Source organism: Canis lupus, chromosome 8 (genome assembly GCF_011100685.1).
Source record: "Canis lupus familiaris isolate Mischka breed German Shepherd chromosome 8, alternate assembly UU_Cfam_GSD_1.0, whole genome shotgun sequence".
Classification (NCBI taxonomy): Eukaryota; Metazoa; Chordata; class Mammalia; order Carnivora; family Canidae; genus Canis; species Canis lupus.
The window spans coordinates 32,581,377-32,602,165 of record NC_049229.1 but is presented as its reverse complement, the minus strand read 5'-3'; the positions used below and the strand labels follow the sequence as shown (position 1 = coordinate 32,602,165).

At 36.1% G+C, this 20,789-nt stretch overlaps 1 protein-coding gene across 2 annotated transcripts in view; it reads right to left on the bottom strand.

The window, feature by feature from the left end:
- The window catches only part of TMEM260 (transmembrane protein 260), a 70,335-nt gene that overhangs the window by 12,695 nt on the left and 36,851 nt on the right, over positions 1-20,789 (bottom strand). For both annotated transcript variants that reach the window (XM_038544803.1, XM_038544802.1), the window contains exons 7-12: positions 19,260-19,300; positions 15,136-15,219; positions 13,711-13,825; positions 12,271-12,440; positions 9,749-9,920; positions 6,370-6,518 (exon numbers count right to left, since the gene is read on the bottom strand). In XM_038544803.1, the coding sequence (XP_038400731.1) occupies positions 6,370-6,518; positions 9,749-9,920; positions 12,271-12,440; positions 13,711-13,825; positions 15,136-15,219; positions 19,260-19,300 (731 nt within the window). The remainder of the gene's footprint in view (positions 1-6,369; positions 6,519-9,748; positions 9,921-12,270; positions 12,441-13,710; positions 13,826-15,135; positions 15,220-19,259; positions 19,301-20,789) is intronic.

Here is a 20,789-nt window from a genome sequence, read left to right as displayed (position 1 = left end):
TTCTGTCTCTCCCACTGCATACTAGACTTCCTGGACAGAATGCATAAAATTTGAGGACTCTGGAAATGGTAAATGGAGTAAAAGAAGAATGGGGAAAGACACCAGAATTCTGAGTTCTACCAAACCTGTAGTGAGCTTACCATTTCTCCCCTTCTGGTATTGTCTATCCTGGACTCAAGGGAAGCCTAAAACCTGGAAGTACATACCAAATGAGGACAAGAAGAGCCCAAAGAAAAGCCCTTTCCTTCTAGCCCAAGGAGGAAAGGGAACTCATAAACTCTGCAGAGAGCAGGGAAAATCCCCTGGCTTTTCCCCATTCTCTGGGAAGATCCCCAGGCACCAGGCAGTACTATGCCAGCAACGGGGCAGCAGCATGACGGCAGTGGCAGCAGAGCAGGTTCCTACAATTCTGAGGGAAAGGAACATTTCTCTCAAATCAGAGGAGCTGTGGTTGCAAGAGCTGGAAGCAAATCCTCACTGCTCTTTACCTCTCTGTGTCCTCTGGAAGCCTGGTTCTAGACATAGCCACAGTCATAGGAAGTATGTGGCAGAAGAGGGAAATTAAAGCCCTAGTTTTCTGGCCAGAGAACTGGAAAGAAGGCTCCCAGGAGGGGGAAGGGCCAAAGTGATGACAGAAAGGAAGGAGGTCAAGAGAGCAATCCCATAAAGTTGTGTATGAACTCCTGGCTTATCTCTGAGCTCAGCATGCATGGATCTGACCCTTAATAGAGTTTGAGAAATGAGCTACTAGGCAGATGGCCACCCTGGTCCCAGACTCGGCAATGGGCAGCAACAGGGATTGATTCAGACAGCACTGCAAATGCTTTGAAAACATAACCAACACTGGAAATATATATAGTCCTCAAAAGGCAGGTCAGAACTTGGAGCTTGAGATTTACCTGGCTGGCGGCCTGCTAAACAAACAAATAAACAAAATCAACATTCTCCTTAGGATTTAAATAAGGCCCAAATATTCAAAATGTCCAGGATACAATCCAAAATTATTTGGCATATGAAGAACGAGGGAAATCTCAACTCACAGTGGAAAATACAATCAATAGATGTTAATTCCAAGATGACACAGATGTTAGAATTGTCAAACACTTGAAATTATGTATTATAAGCATATATCAAGATGTAAAGGCAAGTACTCTTGAAATGAATGGGAAAAAATAGAGAATCTCAACAAAGAAATAAAAGTTATAAAAAGGAACCAAATGGAAATTATAGTCCTGAAAAATACAATGATGGAAATTAAAAATTCACAGATGGGCTTAATATAAGGAGAGAGAGAGAGAGAGAGAGAGAGAATGAGAATGAACCAGCAGGTAGTGAACTTGAGGACAGATCAAGAGAAATGATACACTTTAAACCAAGAGCAAAAAGACTGAAAAAAAGTATAGTCTCAGGTACCTGTGGGACAGCACCAAAAGGTCTAATGTTCATGTCATCAGAATTCCAGATGAAGAAGAGAAAAAATGTAAAGCAGAAAAAGTAAAGAAATAATGTCTGAAAAGCTTCCAAATTTTGTGAAAGACACAATCTTACAGATTTAAGAAGCTCAGTGAACCCCAAATGATTAAACTCAAAGAAATCCATGCCCAGATACACAATAATCAAACTGCTAAAAGCTGAAGACAAATAATCTGGAAAGCAGCCAGAGAAAAACAATACATTCCACATAGAGAACAATGATTTGAACAACTGTGGGTTTCTCAAATAGAAATCATGTAGGTTAAAAAGATGCAAGATAACATTTTTGAAGTGCTGGCAGGGGACAAAAACCCAGAACTTCCCAACTAGATATATCCTTCAAAAACAAAGAAGGAATAAAGTTATTTTCAGATAAAGGAAAACTAAGAGTACTAAGACTGCTAACAGTCTTGCCCTAAAAGAAACACTATAGGAATATCTTCAGATGGAAGAGAAATAATACGAAAGGGCAACTGGACTATCAGGATCAAAAGAAAGACGCCAGATCTGGTAAATATCTGGATAAATATCATAGGCTATTTTTTCTCTTAAACTGAAAAATATATGTATGACAATTGAAAATAAAAATTATCACGTGTCTGATATTATATGACAACACAATCAAGGTTAAAGGGACTTACATGGCAGTGAATTTTCTATATTCCATTTGAAGTAATAAAATATTAATCTTGAGTAGACTATGAAGAAGTATGTGTACCATGATTCTCAAGGTCAACCGCTAAAAAAAATTTGCCAAAGCATATAGTAAAAATCTCAAATAATTTAAAATGGAGTACTAAAAAAAAAATCAAATTTTCCAAAATAAGGCAGGAAAGGGGAAGCAGTGGATTAAAAAACAGAGGGAGGGGGATCCCTGGGTGGCGCAGCGGTTTGGCGCCTGCCTTTGGCCCAGGGCGCGATCCTGGAGACCCGGGATCGATCCCACATCGGGCTCCCGGTGCATGGAGCCTGCTTCTCCCTCTGCCTGTGTCTTTGCCTCTCTCTCTCTCACACTGTGCCTATCATAAATAAATAAAAAAAAAATTAAAAAAAAAAAAAACAAAAAAAACCCAGAGGGAACAAACAGAGCAAATAATAAAATAGTAGACATACATCTAAATATGCCAATATTTACGTTAAATGTGAATGGTCTAAATACACCAATGAAACGGTAGACTTTGTCAGAATGGATAATAAAGCAAGACTTAAATATATGCTGTCTATAAGAAAACCACTTTGAATATGATACAGGTGGTTAAAAACAAAAGAATAAAAAAAGATATGCTATGAAAACACTAATCAAATTAAAACCAATACAAAATTGAGAATAATTTTTTTTATAAATCCAGAGAAAGATGCAAATATCATTCAAGGACATTTTCAGCAAATATGAGGACAATCTGACATATATATGCCAGAAAGAAACAACAAAAAACTCCTAAGAACCTTGTCTTAGTACCCTGTCCTTTATGAAAAGTAACTCAAAGTAGATCATTGATCTGAAATGTAAAACATAAAACTATTAAACTCTAAGAAGAAAACATGAGAAAATCTTTATGACCTAGCATTAGGCAAAGAGCTCTTGGATATGACACCAAAAAGAATGATCCGGAAAAAAAGGAAAAAAAAAAAAAAAAAAAAAAAAGGAAGTATGATCCATAAAGAAAGAAATGATAATTGGATTTTATCAAAATAAAAAACTTTTATCTGCAAAAGACATTTCAAAGAGAATAAAAAGTCAAGCTACAAACTTTATGAATCACATATTTGACAAAGGATTTGTACCTAGAATACATAAATAACTCTTAAAACCCAATTGTTAAGAAAACAAACAATCCAATAATCCCATCCATATTCACACACAAACCTGTACATGAATGTTTATAGCAGCTCTATCTCCAAACTGAAAACAACCCAAATGCCCTTCAATAGGTGAATGGATAAATAAACTGTGGTATATCTATACAATGGAATACTACTTAGCAATGACAAGGAAGAGACTATCAGTATGCACAACTTGGATGGTTGTCAAAACCATTATGCTAAATGCAATATGCCAGTGTCAAAAGGTTACATATTTTATGTGTCCATTACACGGCATTCTGGAAAAGGTAAAACTATAGCAATGGAGAACAGAACAGTGGGTTTTGGGGTGGAGGTGAGTTAGGGCCTTGGGAATAGTATGACTACAAGGGAGTTTGGGGTCATGGGTCTGTTCTGTATCCTAATTGTTGTGGGGGTTATGCAAATGTATGTATGTGTTAAAATTCATAGAACTATATGTCAAAAAAGACAAATTTTACTGCATGTTAAAATAGTTGTGTTAATATTAGTTTCCTTCCTTTTAAAAAGTATCCATTTAGAGAGTTTTCATAGGATGCTGATGGTTCAATGCTTTGGGAAAAAAATCTCTGTCAAAAGCCTTTCAATTGTTCATGTCCTTTGACTTAGTAATTTCACTTCTGAGAATCTATCCTAAGAATTCAAACTTCCATTTCCTCCAAAGAAAAACTATACACAAAAAATCATCTGATGTACTCTATAACTTTATGATAGTTAAAAATTAAGGTATATTAAATATCTACTAATATTTCCATTCCTCTATTATTAAAATATAGTACATGTACCTACTAAAAATATTTACAGTTTGTAAAAACATTAAAAATGGTTTTATGACATTTAGTGAGAAAACAGGCTTTTTCTGTAATATGCTTTCAAATTTGTAAAAAATGTATTTTTTATCTATTTGTATTTGAATGATAGAACCATATTTTTCTAGTTTAAAAAAATAATTTCTTACTCTATAATGAACAATGGTACTTTTTAAACTAAAAATTTTATTTTAAAAACTGATACCAATAAGCAATATTAATCTTGAGGCCTTGGGTAATCCAAAATATTAACAAAAATTGATGGCCAAAAAAGTTCATCACCATGCTGTATTATAATAGCCAAAGTCTAGAAACAACAAAAATGTCCAAAAATGAGTATTTGTTAAGTCATCATGCATCCATATGAGAATATTAAATAGTTAAGAAATGATGGTAATAAAGGTATTTTTCTGAGTACAGGTGGAAATCCTCATGACATATTAGGCAAAAAGAAACTGAACAGGAAACTAAACATGATCCCACCTAATATAGTATGAGTGTGTGAGAATGTATATGTGTTTGCATAAGTAAATGACTGATGTTAAAACTGAATGGAATTCCAAAAAGTTTACCAACAGGTTAAGACTATGACATCTGTCTTAAAAGACAGATGATACTGCTCTTCTTTACACTTACTTGTCTGTAGTTTTTAGAATTTCCAAGGAGCATACAGCATTTCCATAATGAGGACATGCCTCATCCATGTCTGTGGGATAACATCCTTGACAATCTGGGCCCCACCCTCCCTGCACACTCATCCCTTCTTCACCAAACCCTCTAAGCCCTGTGCGCCACACTTTGCTAGAACTTAGCGGGCCTTTTCCAACACTTCATAAAAGCACTTCACACAAACACTTCCCTTGAATCTGCTTTCTCCCACCCACTTGGCAAATTCCTACCTAGTCTTTAAGTCTTTAACATTTTGTCCATACCAACATTACCATGTTTACCAGATGACAATGTAATTTATCTGCTTCATATGTTAGGCACCACCTGAAACCCTCCCTGAAAGACTGCAACAGGAGGGGCCATGTCAAGCGTCTACAGCAGACAGTTGTTGGGGTATCTTGGCCGTTTGATATATGTTAAATGTGGAATGATTGCTCCCAGGCAGAATTAGTTGCTTCTTCATCCATGCTCCCAGTTAAAATCATCCATTCAGGAAACACATATTGAACTGGGTATTACACTTGACAAAGCTTGGCTAGCATAGAGCTTACCTCATTACATTATAGTCACTTATACACATATCTATGTATATATGCAACTAGATTGTGTGGTCTATTTGAATTTGGAACTGAGTCTCACTTTACTGCCAAGGCCTAACATGAGATGGAACATAGTAGATTCAATAAATGTGGGGTTGAATTAAATAAAATTCACCAAAAAAATGCCTACTTATGGATGTTAATGGATCTTGACATTTTATTCCAAAATAGAATGATTAAATGTTACTCTCACAGCACACTAATGCTCATTACTTATTACTTCATGAGCCACAGTAAACTCAGGCTCTGAACATCAAAAGTCCCATGTTATCATATTCTTAGTAAGGGATAATTTAACTTTGGAATTCAGAAAGAATTTCTCAAGTCCCCTCTGTAAGAGAATAGAAGTTATGAAATAAGTTTTCTTCTTCATATTCTGGACAATCCCAAGCATTTCATGGATAGGAAAAATGTTCAACACTCTACCACTGAGGGAGTTATTCATTCTTGACCTTAACTATGAATAATTTTATGTTCTTAAGTATAGAATTCACAATTCTCATATGTTATCTCAGCCAGCATAACTGTAGGTGTTTTCCATATTTACAAAAATGCCTTATCCTTTATAAAAAAAATCCTTAAGCTATTTTTATATAGTGATTATTCCTGGAAAACGTTTGCTTTACACTTAAAAGGAGGCCACGGTGTTGATCAGGGGAAGCTATAATTGTTTGCGATCTACCTGCAATGATTTCAAGTAGACAGGCACATCTCTAATTTCTCTGAATTGTACTAAGATCTTATTTGCTATTCTTGTTAATCTGTCTTTATTTTTCCTTTACCCAGAACAATAACATTTATTTCTGCCTGGCCTCATTTATGCACAGATATTCAATTTAATTACAAAGATAATCTCACTAGTGACAATGAAAGAGGTGTAGAAAATTGGGTCTTTTGGATAAGGCACAGCTGCTACATAAACAATTTTAGAAAAGCTTAAGATTTTAGAAAAGCTATTATATGAAAAGAATGCTTACTGTTTATTTATTTCAAGAAAATGATAAAGATTAAACGTGACCATTCCACTAGGTAATATTCCTTCCACAGGATTCCATCGGTTTCCAGGAAAGTTGACACCAGGTAAATGCTTTGCCATCTTGGGTAAATACCACTCATAAGTCATCATCTATCAGAAAAATAACACATGATGTCATATTTTTGATATACTTCTTCAAAAAGAAACAAGTTTATCAAGTACAACAAAAAAGTTCTAAAATGTGGATATACTCATGAAATATTAGCATCACTGAAAAATACAAATGTGCACAAGTGACGCATATGGCACTGACTATTCCTCAAATGACTTAAACCTTGGATTTCATTTCTTAAGCTGTAACTATTATTGGTAACATAAGCACCTTGTTTTATCTCACCTCCATGTAGACGGACTACCCAGAATGACCCTCCCCCATTCTCACAGCTAGAGAATGTGTACCCAACTTTCAGACCGAGCTTAAGTATCACTTCCTCTCTGACGCCCTCCCAAGGTTCCACAGTAGAATGATATACTCCTATAGCACTTGGTACCTACCTCTGTCCCAGCTCAGACCCTACTCCTCACTAGCCTGTGAGCTTCTAGAGGGAAGGGACTGTATGTTTTCAGCTTTGTGCCTCTGCATCTAGCACAGTGCCTGGCTGTTCTCAAATTATGTTTGCTGCAGTTGAAATGTCTATGGTGGCCAAACTAGGAGACCTGCACAAGATACAGAGACGTGTCATTATTCTTTTGTTCATCCATTTACTCAAGAAACAAGTATAGCTCAACTCCAAGAAAGAAGATAAAATCCCTGCCCTTGAGAAGCTCAATGTATGAGAATTTAAACCTCAAAGAGAAAAACCCTTTGGCTAATTTATCTGAGTTTACTAGTATGTCCAAATTAACTACATATCCCCACATGTCCTTTTGATTAAAACAAATCATTAATATTGGGAAAAATCACTTGTTCTTAATTCTATACTTTATTTATACTTAACTATACTTTTATATGCACAGATTTACTTTTTCTTTTAAGGAAAAGATTCTCCTATTTACACTTTCAAAGTTTTGTTATCGTTTAGACATCACCTTTTGAGCAATTATGCTTATTATGTCCTACTTGCTTCCTAAAAGTAATTTAACTAGGAAATGACAAATTAATTTTAATCTAGGGTACATTATAAATACTCAAAACATACTTACTGAATTAAATTTTATGACACAACAGTTTCAATTCTTAGGGATATTAACGTTAATTCAATACCTTCTATATGCGATGACCTCAATATTTCTCATATAATTCTCACAGTAACCTTATTGTATGAAAATAATTACATTAGATATTGCTGATTGCCCACTCAGCAGCTAATATCCTCTTCTTCCTCACTAACACAATCCTGACTTTGATCAGGTGGTCCAGGGCAGCTACATGCTTGGGTCTAGTTTTTCTCCACGTTTAAGTAGTTTAAGAATGGGCATATGACCCAATACTGGTTAGGGGGACCCAAAAGGAGGTCTGACAGGGGTTTCTGGGGTTCATGTTACTCTCAATAGAGAGAGAGAGAGAGAAGGGTGGGGAGAGAGAGAGAGAAAGAGAGAGAGAGAAGAGAAGAGGAAGGGAGGGGGAAAGGAGTGGAGAGGGCAGAGGAGAGGAGAGAAGGGGAGAGGCATTTTCTTCATTGTGCTGTTTGGAACCAGGCAATCATCAGTTCAAGATGGATGTGGAAAAGTGGCCCTAGAACACTGACATCACTGAACCGCTTATATTATCCATCCTAAAACCTCCTATCTTCAGACTACTTCTTATGTGAGATTAAAAACGCCATAGTTTAAGCTACTCTTAGGTATTTTGTTTCCTGCATTCAAAAGTATCCTAACTTATATGATGATCATTTCCATTTTATAGATCAGGAAACAGAAGCTCAGAGAGAAAAATCATTAGCCCCATATCACACATCCTGGAAGTGACAGAATGAGGACTTGAATTTAGGTCTAATTAACTTTGAAATCCATGCTTCTCACTACAGTTGCTGCCATCCTAAACAGTATTTAAAATCATGATGGGATACCACATTAACAACTAACAGCCTAGCTTTTGTCAGAAACTAGACTGAAGATCAAATTAATCAATTTGTGTAGATGATATAAATGCAAACTGCTTATAATAATATGTGTAATTTGCAAATTTCCCTATATTTGCAAATCTGTTTTAGTTTTCTCCAAAGATTCTAATTATTCATTCATTCAACAAAATTTATTAAGTATTATGCCTAAAAATTTGCTCAATCAAACTAATCATAGTATTAAGATTAGTATCAAGATTAGGAATTTCTCTTTCCCTGATGACTGCTCTAAAAACACTAGTGATAGATTTGTTCTTTTTAAGGTATTTACCATTTAAATAATAAATCTTTTTTTTTAAATTTTTATTTATTTATGATAGTCATACAGAGAGAGAGAGAGAGGCAGAGACATAGGCAGAGGGAGAAGCAGGCTCCATGCACCGGGAGCCCGACGTGGGATTCGATCCCGGGTCTCCAGGATTGTGCCCTGGGCCAAAGGCAGGTGCTAAACTGCTGCGTCACCCAGGGATCCCTAAATAATAAATCTTATAGTTAAAATACATTTCTTCAGTTCCAGTGGACTATTTTAAATAGACCTGGAAATTTTCACAAGTCCTCTCCAAACATAATTTTGTTGTAAGACCAACAAAGTTTACACACAAATTCTACAGCAGAATCGTGGTTAATAATTTCGATTTTGAGTGAAATGTTTACTTACCTGCAGCATGACTTATTTTATATTCAATCTAATGTATTTTAATCCCCAGACCAGTGGGCAGTGTTAATTTGAATGGCTGGGTTGGTTGAATTTCAAAGAACTATTTAAAAATAAATTTGCAATACAGTACTTTCATGGTTTGTCATATGAACTACAGACCTAGATTATTATTTGATTCTAACATGAAAAACATCAATTCTTAAAACATTCAGTTTAGATGAGAAGGAAGCAATTCATATGACCTACTTATACCATTAGTTAAAATAAACAAAAAAACATGATATATATTCTAAGAGTGTGAAAACTGTATCTATCTACTGTTAAAAAAATATTTGTTTTAAAGTGATTACTATGTTTTAAGTTTTTTTTTTAATTTTTATTTATTTATGATAGTCACACACAAAGAGAGAGAGAGAGAGAGAGAGAGAGAGAGAGAGAGGCAGAGACACAGGCAGAGGGAGAAGCAGGTTCTATGCATCGGGAGCCCAACGTGGGATTCGATCCCGGGTCTCCAGGATCGCGCCCTGGGCCAAAGGCGGGCGCTAAACTGCTGCGCCACCCAGGGATCCCTGTTTTAAGTATATTTTTTATATACTTACTTCTTGATCCACTAGTGAAATATCTGGCCTCAGTCCCTCGCAATAATGCATGTAACGGAGAGAATTCCCTGGCAAATCTCCTCTGAGTAAGATAATTGCATCACGAGGCATAGAAGCTAGAAGGTTCTTTGCAAATTTATCAATCACATAGTTGGTCCTTTGGTCACAAATACTAAATAAAAAGATAAGGAAATATTAAAATAGCAACATAGTCCTACAGTTTTAAAGAGAATGTGTTTATTTTCTGCTCCATTCTTTGTATGCAGTGTTTCAAAGTATTCTAATTTATGTCTTCTAAGAGGATATGGATATTTGAAAAAAGAATGCTATTATCTGCAAGAAAAAGAGGAGGAACTAATTGTGCCGCTGAATAAAAATCCGTGTACTGTTTTACTTTTGGAATTTATGACCATTTATATAAAAAGGGAATTGGTTAGTGCTCAAGAGTAAGTTATTTTTCTTCCTGAAAGGATATCCAATTTCACTAAAAGAAGTAAGGCTTCTGATTTCACGCAAAATTCAAGGTAATTTCATGTCAATTCCATTTCAAATAAAGGAATTTTCAGAAATGCAAAAGGAAATCTGCCAATTTTTAGCTTAACTTTGTATGATACATTGGTCTGACTCTCTTGCATGCAAGCTTGATCCCTTCTGCCACTTCCCTAAACCGTAGGCTCCCTGTGGTCTTCTCTTCCTTCTAGGCGGAGAAATCATAGGGAATGAGACCAACAAGAAGGAAGGGAAAGTTGTTTACTTCTCTCCAGGCATTTTTTGCCTATTGCCAACAACAGCAGTACAACTCCTTTCAATCATAGAGTGGACTTTCTAACTTCAAAGAAAACTGGCATGAATTCTGAGAGCTTCCCATGAAAAAAGAAAAAAACTATGAGAGAGTAAAAGCACCAAAAAATGGAACAAGCAATGTCCTTCCTGTTATTATCAGGTCTGTTACATGTAATGGTTCTGAGAAACACAGCCTAAAATTTAATCATTGGGCTAGCATCACAAAGCAAATGAACACAACTAGGAATAAAATATTAACCCTTGCCTTTGTAATTGATGCAATTGTTTCCTACTGTGATTCTCTACTTTGCAGGGTGATGCCTCACATTTTGCCACCTAGCAAAGTTGCTATTGCTCTGGGACAAATAAAACAAAACAAAATAAAACAGCCCAGCCTGTACAAGCATCCCTGGTGTTAAAACTGGAATACCCTAAAGATCCAAGTCAGGAGAAGATTGGGATAAAAGAAACTTGGGAAACACGGTGGGGCTTTGAAAGCCCTTGTTGAGCTAGCTATGGAGTTGTATCTAGGACTTGCATCCCCTTTCTACCGGACCTCCTGATGACGCAGGCTTCTTAGCACTGGCTCTACCCTGCTATTATAAAGAACATCAATTTTTAAACTTAAGTTGAAAGGGACATTCAAACGCCTGGGTGGCTCAGCAGGTTAAGTGTATGAGACTTGGTTTAGGCTCAAGTCATGATCTCTGGGTCGTGAGATCAAACCCTGCATTGGCCTTGCCACTGAGCACAGAGTGTGCCTGGGATTCTTTCTCTTCCTTTCCCTCGGCCCTTCCGCCCACTCATGCTCTCTCTTTCTCTCTCTCTCTCAAATAAATCTTTTTTAAAAGGGGGAAATTGGACCTTTTAAAATATCAATCAAATCTCATTATAATGAAATTCCAGTGGACTCTTCCACTGCTGTAATGTTTATTCAATATTGCTGGAAATCAGTGAACTATCATCTAAAGCTATCATCTAAAGCTTTATGCCAGACTGAGATTTTTATTGGCATGGTTATTAAAAATATTTTGAAAAATACATATAGTGCTACTAATGATGCATAAGGGTTAAGAAACTTTTAGAACTTTGATTATTTCAAAATAGTTAATATTTACTACTATGGAGTGAACTAGATAAGGGCCAGGTGTTAGTTACTCAAAAGATGAAATCTGGGATGCCTGCCTGGGTGGCTCAGTGGGTGAGTGTCTGCCTTTGGATCAGGGTGTGATCCCGGGGTCTTGGAATCGACTCCCACATCAGGCTCCCTGCAGGGAATCTGCTTCTCCCTCTGCCTATGTCTCTGCCTCTCTCTGTGTCTCTCATGAATAAAGAAATAAATACAATCTAAAAAAAAAAGGTTGAAATCCTCGAAGTATGAAAGGGAAATATTTTAGGACATACAAAAAGACCCAAATGTCTTTACTTCCATCTAAGTGATATTTAGATCATGGACTTCTACATAACCTCCAGATCCTACAAAATATCTCTGGGATTCCTTATAGGAAAATACACAAATAGTTTATATGTCCCACCCAAGCCCTTGTTGGCAATGCTCTTTAACCACACATCATGCATGCTGAGATCCTGTTCAAAAGTTTAAGAAGCACTGTATTCTGACTAAGCTTTCTTACTCTGAAAACCAGTGGAGGTTAAAGGTCAAATAAATTCCCAAGAATCTAAATATCTAAGTATCTCTTGTTTGAGTGCAACTTTTCATAAAAATAAGCATGTGTTACCTGAAATTGGAATATATTTGGTAAATTATAAAAAGAGTTGCTGAAAGCCATTCCAACCACTGAAGCCCACTGGTGTTCAGCACTCGCTTACTCTCAGAAACAAGCGCAGCCAAGCCGAGGCCAGCAAGGACAGCCACCACCGCATTGCTCTGCATCCAGAATCTTTCCACCTGCGACAGAGACGTGCAAACAGGACATCCTGCTGACCGGTTTATGTAATCAGTCAGGTACTTGTTCATTTAAAAAATACACTGTGTACACCCACTGCTTATGCCTGCTGTCACTTGGGTCTTGTTCACTGGCTTCCCCAATCCAACTCCACATCACTTTATTTTTCGGTTTTCAAATATGTCTCCTTTCCAGTTTGACACATGAATCTCCCTTTGTGGATCCACACATTCTTTTCAGTTCTGGAACGTGCACCTTGAACTTCTGCCATTTCAATGAGGGAGGAGGTGGAGAAATGCTTTTGCTTTACTCCTGAGGTCTCCTCCCATGTGGGGAGGCCCCTCCCAGTAGAACACCCCTCACTCCTTCCTGTAAGACTCGAGGCCCTGAGCTGAAGGGGAGTCTGAGAGCTGGGAGTGGGCCTGTGTGGCCCTCCTCTTTCCTCTTTCTTTTTCTGGAAAGTGACCTGCTGGTAGGAGGCATGTGTCCAGGGGCAGACCACATTCCTGTGGCGACAGGGGGCGGGGGTGGGGGTCGGGGGGGCCTGCCCTGTGCAGCCCTGCCTGTGGCGAGGGGGGTAAGTCCATCCATTCTGGGAGGCAGTATGAGGAAGACCCACCTGCCCACAGATATAAACTACATTCCCCAATCTCAGCGTTCTCAGTATAAAGGTGATTCACCTGCTGTAGTTGTCCTGGTTTATCCTGTTTCTCAACTAATTCAGAACTCAGAAGATCAAGTAGGGTATTATTTACTAGGCCTCTTAAACACCCACACAGAAAAGAGTTGTTTTTAGCCAGTGAAAAGGAGCTGTCTTCATTTATAGTTTCTACTACAAAGGAAGAAATATTCTAATTTCAGAAATGGCAGCCAGAGGAAAACAGGCCTGAGACCACTGAGGTAAAAACTATAGGAATATGTGGGTTATGAATCCCCAGCTACAACCTTTATTTCTTTGCTATTTTTAAAAAAATTCCAGGAGGTCTGCAATAGTACTTATACCTGGAATCACACACATAAAATAACTAACTTAAAACTACCTTATGTTTATTTTTCTACCTGACTATTGTGTTAACTAAATGTTGCATTTTTTCCCCCCAAAAAGAAGCCTCAGTCTTTACTGGTTCAAGAATTTAACTTTTTATCTATTATAATGTATACACAATTTTAACTATTTCTGAGATAAGTTGCTCTTCTACAAGATTCACAAGGACAACTCTGTACACTCTTCACCAACTTTCTGATCAAAGGATATATCTAAGTAAAACTTACCACACCCATGAAAAGTGGCTTTGAAATATCTAAATTCGCCCTCCAAGCAAAGAACAGTGAATAAATGCAAAACATTCCAGTAAAAAGCCATACTAAAGATGGAGTCTGTCTGTCCCTGTAAACAAATCAAAATGTCCAAAATTATTTATGTGCATGAATATTAATAATAATATTGCTTAGTTTTAAACTACAGGAAAGAAGTTAGACCTATAAAACTTTCCATTTTTTTTTTTTAAAGATTTTACTTATTTATTCATGAGAGACACAGAGAGAGAGAGAGAGAGAGGCAGAGACACAGACAGAGGGAGAAGCAGGCTCCATGTGAGGAGCCCGATCTGGGGCTTGATCCTGGGTCTCCAGGATCAGGCCCGGGGCTGAAGGCGGCGCTAACCGCTGAGCCACTGGGGCTGTCTCAAAACTTTCCATTTTTAATTACAGACAAATAAAGGTCCCAGGTTAAAAAAAATTGAGCTGGAATAAATAACCAAAACATAAGAATCACCTATACACCACACTACACCGCAGACAACTTCACTTGGAACTGTGTAGCAAAGACGGGAAGTTAAAATTCAAAGAAATACAAATCATCGATCTTGTTAAAGATTAATTTCATGTCTCAAAATAATATTTTAAAATGGTATATTAGTATAATCTTCAAGAAAAATTGATTTGATAATATATATCAAGAGCCTTAAAAGTAATCATACTCATTGACTCAGTTATTTAACATGGAGGCATAAATCTTTAAGCAAAACCAGAAATGTGGATAAAGATAAGTCCATAAAAATGTCTTAATATTACTTAAAATAGTAGAAGAAGTAGAAGCAATCTGAAGATTCTCAAATAGAAAAACATTTAGGTTAATTCTCCTAAGTCAGAGAATGGAATTTTATACAGACATTTAAATAACTTCAAGTCTTTTTATATAGGCAAAGGCTCACAATATAATGTTAAGTGTCAAGGAAACAAAACTATAAATGTGTGTACATATATAAATTTACATAAAACAGGCTAGAAAGAAAATGAACAAAAAATTAATGGAGGTTAAGAGTGCCATATTTTTTAGATTTTCTTTTATCATCAGAGGTTATTTTCTTCTTCGGAAGAATTCAAATAATTGTTTACTTCTTTTGCAATGCAACAATAAGTAGCTACGGGCAGAATAAGAGATCCAATCAAAAGTTTAAGACATTAAATGACTTGCTTACTTAGATTGTAATATATAACTCTTCCAAAATCATTAATTTATAATCAGAAAAGAAAAACTAGCAAGAAAGCAAAACACATTTGCTATAACAGAAGTGGTTAGGGTCATTTATTTGGAATATAAAATAATACTGGCAATGTTCTTTAATCACATATTAAAATATGACTCGAATTAATGAATATGGGAAAAATAACAGAAAAATAAATTATATTACTCACTTTCTTGCTAAACATATATTTGCCCAAATCGCAAGGGCTTGAATGTTGAATGAGAGCTGGGTCCTCATACTTGTTACTTGAGAACTGTAAAAGACAGAATCTAACTTATCATGGGTAGAAAACAAACTTAAGATAGTTCCAAATAAAACATTCTTTGTATAATACATCTGACTGTGCAGTGAATAGTTTTAAGGGCTAGAGGCAGATTTTAAAGTTATTTTGTCTTTTTTTTAAATGTAAGAGAAAAAGTATAAGAGTTAAATGGTTCTAAGATGTTTTCCAATTGTAATATTTGATTACCAATTTACATTATTTGGGATAGGATTAGAGCACATAATTCTGTATTTATAATACTGGTATGCTGTATTGATAATATATACCAATTTGGATCCCCCAGTTGGTTTTGTAGGAAGTTGTCTCAAATCGGCTTTTGAACTCTGTCAGCAGTGTAGGCATGGCCTCCTTTGATTTAGCGATTGAAAAACAAAATGTGGGGTGCCTGCGTAGCTTAGCCGCTTAAGCACCCAACTCTTGATTTCAGCTCAGGTCATGATCTCAGGGTTGTGGCATTAAGCCTACTTGGGATTCTCTCTTTCCCTCTGCCCCTCCATCCCACATCTCACTCTCAAAAACAAAAAAGAAAGACAGAAAACAAAATTAATGCAAATAATTTTCTGGAGAGCTAATCATAAAAAAAAAAGACAAGAAAGGTGATCTCCAACTCTTCTTCTAACTTAAAAGGCTTCCTTGTTTTCTAGGTGTGCCTGGGTGGCTCAGTTTAGTATCCAAACTCTTGATTTTGGTTCAGGTCATGATTTCAGGGTTCTGAGATCGAGCCTCACCTCGGGCTCCACACTGGGCATGAAGCTGGCTTAAGATTCTCTCTTCCTCTGCCATCTCTCCAGCTCCCCCACCCCCGCCCCACCTCTCTCTTTCTAAAAAAAAAAAAAAAAAGACTTCCTTGTTTTCTATATTATTTGGTTCAAAAATGTTTAAGCAATCTTAGAAATGTATTTTCTCCCTATAATTAAACTAAATTCTTCTATTAACTAATAAGCATTTTCCCAAGTGTTATTTGAGTTCTGAAATAGCTCTAGCAGTCTCCAATTTTATAAAAGAAATGACTCTATACACCATTTCAAAGAACTTTCTTTTCCCTACTGGCAATTTTACTGGAGAAAATGTGATGCCATAATTATGGAAACCACACAATGTGTATTTTACTAATGGAGACTCATCTACTATGAGAAGATATTCTTACTCATTTTCAAATACACTTGAAAAATTGATTCCAGCATGAGGCCCATTTCAAACCATTCTTCAAAAGGAATGAAGTCAGTCTCAAAATTAATTCTTGGAGATCTGTTGCTTAAATGTAAGCTCTAAAACATGGTCACTGCCTAGGGTTAGATTCAATAATTTCCTTGTACAGGATTGCAATTTAGAGATATGCATGGGGAAAGAATTTAATTTGCTTGACTGGAAAAGGATAGATGATTAGGTCCCATCATTTTGAAGGATTTTCTAGTAAGTTAATTATGAGTTGCTTTTCTCAACACTCCTGTCCACCTGAAACAATTAAAGACTAGAAATTCTCTCACTCAATCAGAGAGTGCTAGGATTATGCCTTCATTCTACATTATGATTTGGTTTGAACAAGTAATGTGGGTGTGAGTGGTCATCACCTTTGTCTTCTTTTTTCTAGGCATATCACCTAACGGCTATTATTTCAATATAAAGGAGGCTTTTATGTTCCCCAATAGATGATGCAACTAATAAAAGTTAGATGTATAGTGCAGCATTACTCTTGAGAGTTCTCTGGAGTTCTTGTGGGATTTCTTAAGGTAAAATATACTAGCAATCTCAAATGTGATAATAGCCCTGTAAGGTATGTAGGAAGAGCAGGCAGTGAGTCATCTGGCATGGAGCAAAGGAGAATAAAGTAAAAGCCCACAGACATCGGTAAAGCTTCCTTTATTACTGAACTTCTTGCTGCCTTTTCCCCAACCAAAAAGAAAAAGCCACAAAAATTTCAGGCAGACATTAAAAAAATACTTAAAATCAGTTGTGAGAACCAACAAAAGGCTACATGAGAATAACTGGTGGCACGAAAATGTTTTCAAGATACAGTATAAAATGAAACCCAGCTGGCTAATAAAACAGTATGTACACTATGATCCCATTTTTTAGAGACAAAAATATAAAGAATATTGAATGGATACAGACAAAAATGTTAATGGGTTAACAATATTGGTTCTCTCTATATGTTAGCTTTTAATTTTCTTATTTTTAATTTTAATTCTTATTTTTGCTTACCTATATTTTCTAAACTTCCTATAATGATTATGTATTGCATTTTGGGAGCAGGGGAAAGGGACATTTCTTTTTTTTTTTTAAATATTTTATTTATTTATTCATGAGAGACACACACAGAGAGACAGAGAGAGAGAGAGAGAGAGAGGCAGAGACACAGGCAGAGGGAGAAGCAGGCTCCATGCAGGGAGCCCGATGTGGGACTCCATCCTGGGGTCTCCAGGATCACGCCCTGGGCTGAAGGTGGCGCTAAACCGCTGAGCCACTGGGGCTGCCTGGGACATTTCTTTATAAATTTTTAAAAAAGATTTTATTTATTTATTTGAGAGAGAGAGAATGAGCTTAACCAAGTGAGCTAACCAGGTGTCCTGGAATGGGACATTTAAAAAGAAAAGAAGGAAGGATGGAAAGAAACAAACAAGCTAGCAAATAAACAAGAGAGAAATTGGGAGAACTTATGAACTACCTCAGACATAGAGTTGAAATATTCTACCCATATCTTAAAAATAGGGAGAATCCCAAAAGTCCTGGGAATCCCAAAGTAATAATTAGTTAGGAGAGATCACTTTAGGTTATAGAAGACTATTCCATAATTTTATAGAAAAATATTATAAAGATAGTACAGGATTGGTATGGGTATTTTTCAAGTTGTCTTAATCTATGTCGGTTTTAGAGCAAATATTAACCCATTTTTCTTTTTCTTTTTTTCTAGATTTTTTTATTTATTCAAGGGAGACACTGAGAGAGAGAGAGAGGCAGAGACACAGGCAGAGGGAGAAGCAGGCTCCATGCAGGGAGCCTGATGTGGGATTCAATCCAGGGTCTCCAGGATCACACCCTGGAAGAAGGCGGCACTAAACGGCTGAGCCACCTGGGCTGCCCTTAACCCATTTTTCAAAGAAACCTTAGTAGGTAATACAGATGAAATATATTTGTTTAACCAGCTGTAAAAAAGGTTGGATATTAGAAATATTTAAGTCAAAAACAGAGCTTAAAAACAGCTGAAAGACAAAGTCTTAAGAGACATTAAATGAAGCTTTAAATATTTAGGAACATAGCTCAATCCTAAAAAGAAAATAATCAAATGCTAAGTACAATGTTAGAAAACGTCTCTGAAAAAGATGAAACCAGAACAAAGAATAAATGATATATAAAGCAACACTGCATTGGGTAATTTCATATCCAAATGAAAGTGGAAACATTTTAGTTTTATAGATTCTATATAGTCTACTAATAATTATTGTATTTATTAGTCACTTTAAGCTTTATCTTACTGAAGGAAATGCTAGAATGTTTGACAGTACACCAAACAACTGATAACCATACTGGCAAAAGCTACTTCTCAGATAGCTACTGCTTCACAAAGGGACAAGTCCCGAAATCCCAAAAATCACTTATAGAACTAATACAGTATTCACAAAAACCAGCTTCAGGAGTGCCTGGGTGGCTTAGCTGGTTAAGTGTCTGCCTTTGCCTCAGGTCATGATCCAGGGTCCTGGGATTGAGCACCCCATCGGGCTCCTGTTCAGCAGGGAGTCTGCTGCTCCCTCTCCCTCTCCCCACTTCAAAATAAGTAAAATCTTAAAAAAAACAAAAACAAAAACAAAAAACAAGAAACATGGGCAGCCTGGGTGGCTCAGCGGTTTAGTGCTACCTTCAGTCCAGGGCGTGATCCTGGAGACCTGGGATTGGGTCCCGCATCGGGCTCCCTGTGTGGAGCCTGCTTCTCCCTCTGCCTCTCTCTCTCTCATTAGTAAGTAAATAAATAATCTTAAAAAAAAAAAAAACAGCTTCAAATATTTCATACTCACAGCAAAATTTTAGACATACTGGATCCTATTTCAGATTTGGCCTAAACATAAAAGAGAAAAGTTTATTTGTGTAAGCCTTAAACTGCAGCTTTGTTAGGCTATTGTATTTTAACTCTCTTGATTTAAAATACACATGTTTTAAATAGACAATGCAACATCTCTCTTCATTCAGTCTTTACCTCAGAGCCTTACTGAGTTTTTGAAGAGAAGTCAGTGGGTAGTAAACACAGACATCCTTTAGGAAGAACTGTAGAAATGACGATTGGCTAAAAATCAGTTAAACTATTTCCAGCAAGAATGATTAACACATTAATGAATTAAAAGACTTTACACTTTTGTTACAGAGTCTCTTTAAGGCACTTTGATTAGAGCTCATTATCACATGTTAGCCTATAATTTCACAATTATGTGTGAATTATACAAATTTCAAATCTGGAATGGCCCTCAAGCAATATTGTAATAGAATAACCAATATAAGTAAGCCAGAGTATAAAATTCAAGTATCAAACTCTCTATGTCAAGAAGTAATTAATAATTATCCTTTCATTAAGCTATTTTATTATGAAATATCCCTACATACAAACAACACTTACAATGTATATTTAAGGAATAAAGAGTTTTTAAAAATCTATAGAGCCACCATTCATTTAAGAAACAGAACTACACGAATACCATGAAGTATCTCACAAAGCATTCATAGGACTCACTTTTCTCACCCCCTAGTGATAACTATTACCTTGAACTTTGTGTTAATTATTCCCTTACTTTCTAAAAATATATGGTTCTACTCCTTTTGTATGAATCCTTGAGCAATAGGTTGTTTAGTTTTTTCATGGTTTACAGTTTTGTCTCAATGGTGTCATATAATATGTAGTCTTAAGAAATTTGCTTTCTTGCTTAAGACAGAAAAAGCACAAACCATGAAAGAAAAATCTGATACAACTGTCTCTATTAAAATAAAAAGACGTGTTTGTCCTTTTACTTTTCAGGTAAATCTTTACTGTAACCACATTCAGTGTTTTTCCCTTTTATGTTCAGGGAAAGCAAGGCCTTTTGAACTTAAAAAAAAAAAAAACCAACACTTTTAGTGAAATTATATCTTATAAAGTATTTACACATCAGTATTACATCAAATACTGCTGTGTACACTATCTGTCAAATACGAAAGAAGAAAATGTTTTGGTCAAGGTAAATTAAAAATTTTGAGGGTTTTTTTTTTTCTTTAATCTTTTCCAAATATTTTACATCATAGACCAAGGGACCAAAGTCATAGCCAATGCTAAGAAGAATGAAATGTTTCAAGGGCTGGCAGCAGAGTCTTTTTAATGTTTGTTATCTTGAAAAACATACTCAGAGATACAGCATTATGTCATGAGGTTAAGTGATTCCAAGTTTTTCCTAATGTATGTTAAAGGCCACATTCCAAGGAGCAAGTTTGTTATATAAAAAACTGAAATGAAAATGCTGTTGTACTGTCATTGATAAACATTGTTTTTTTTTTTTTTTTTTTTTTCAGTCAAGACCCAGGCA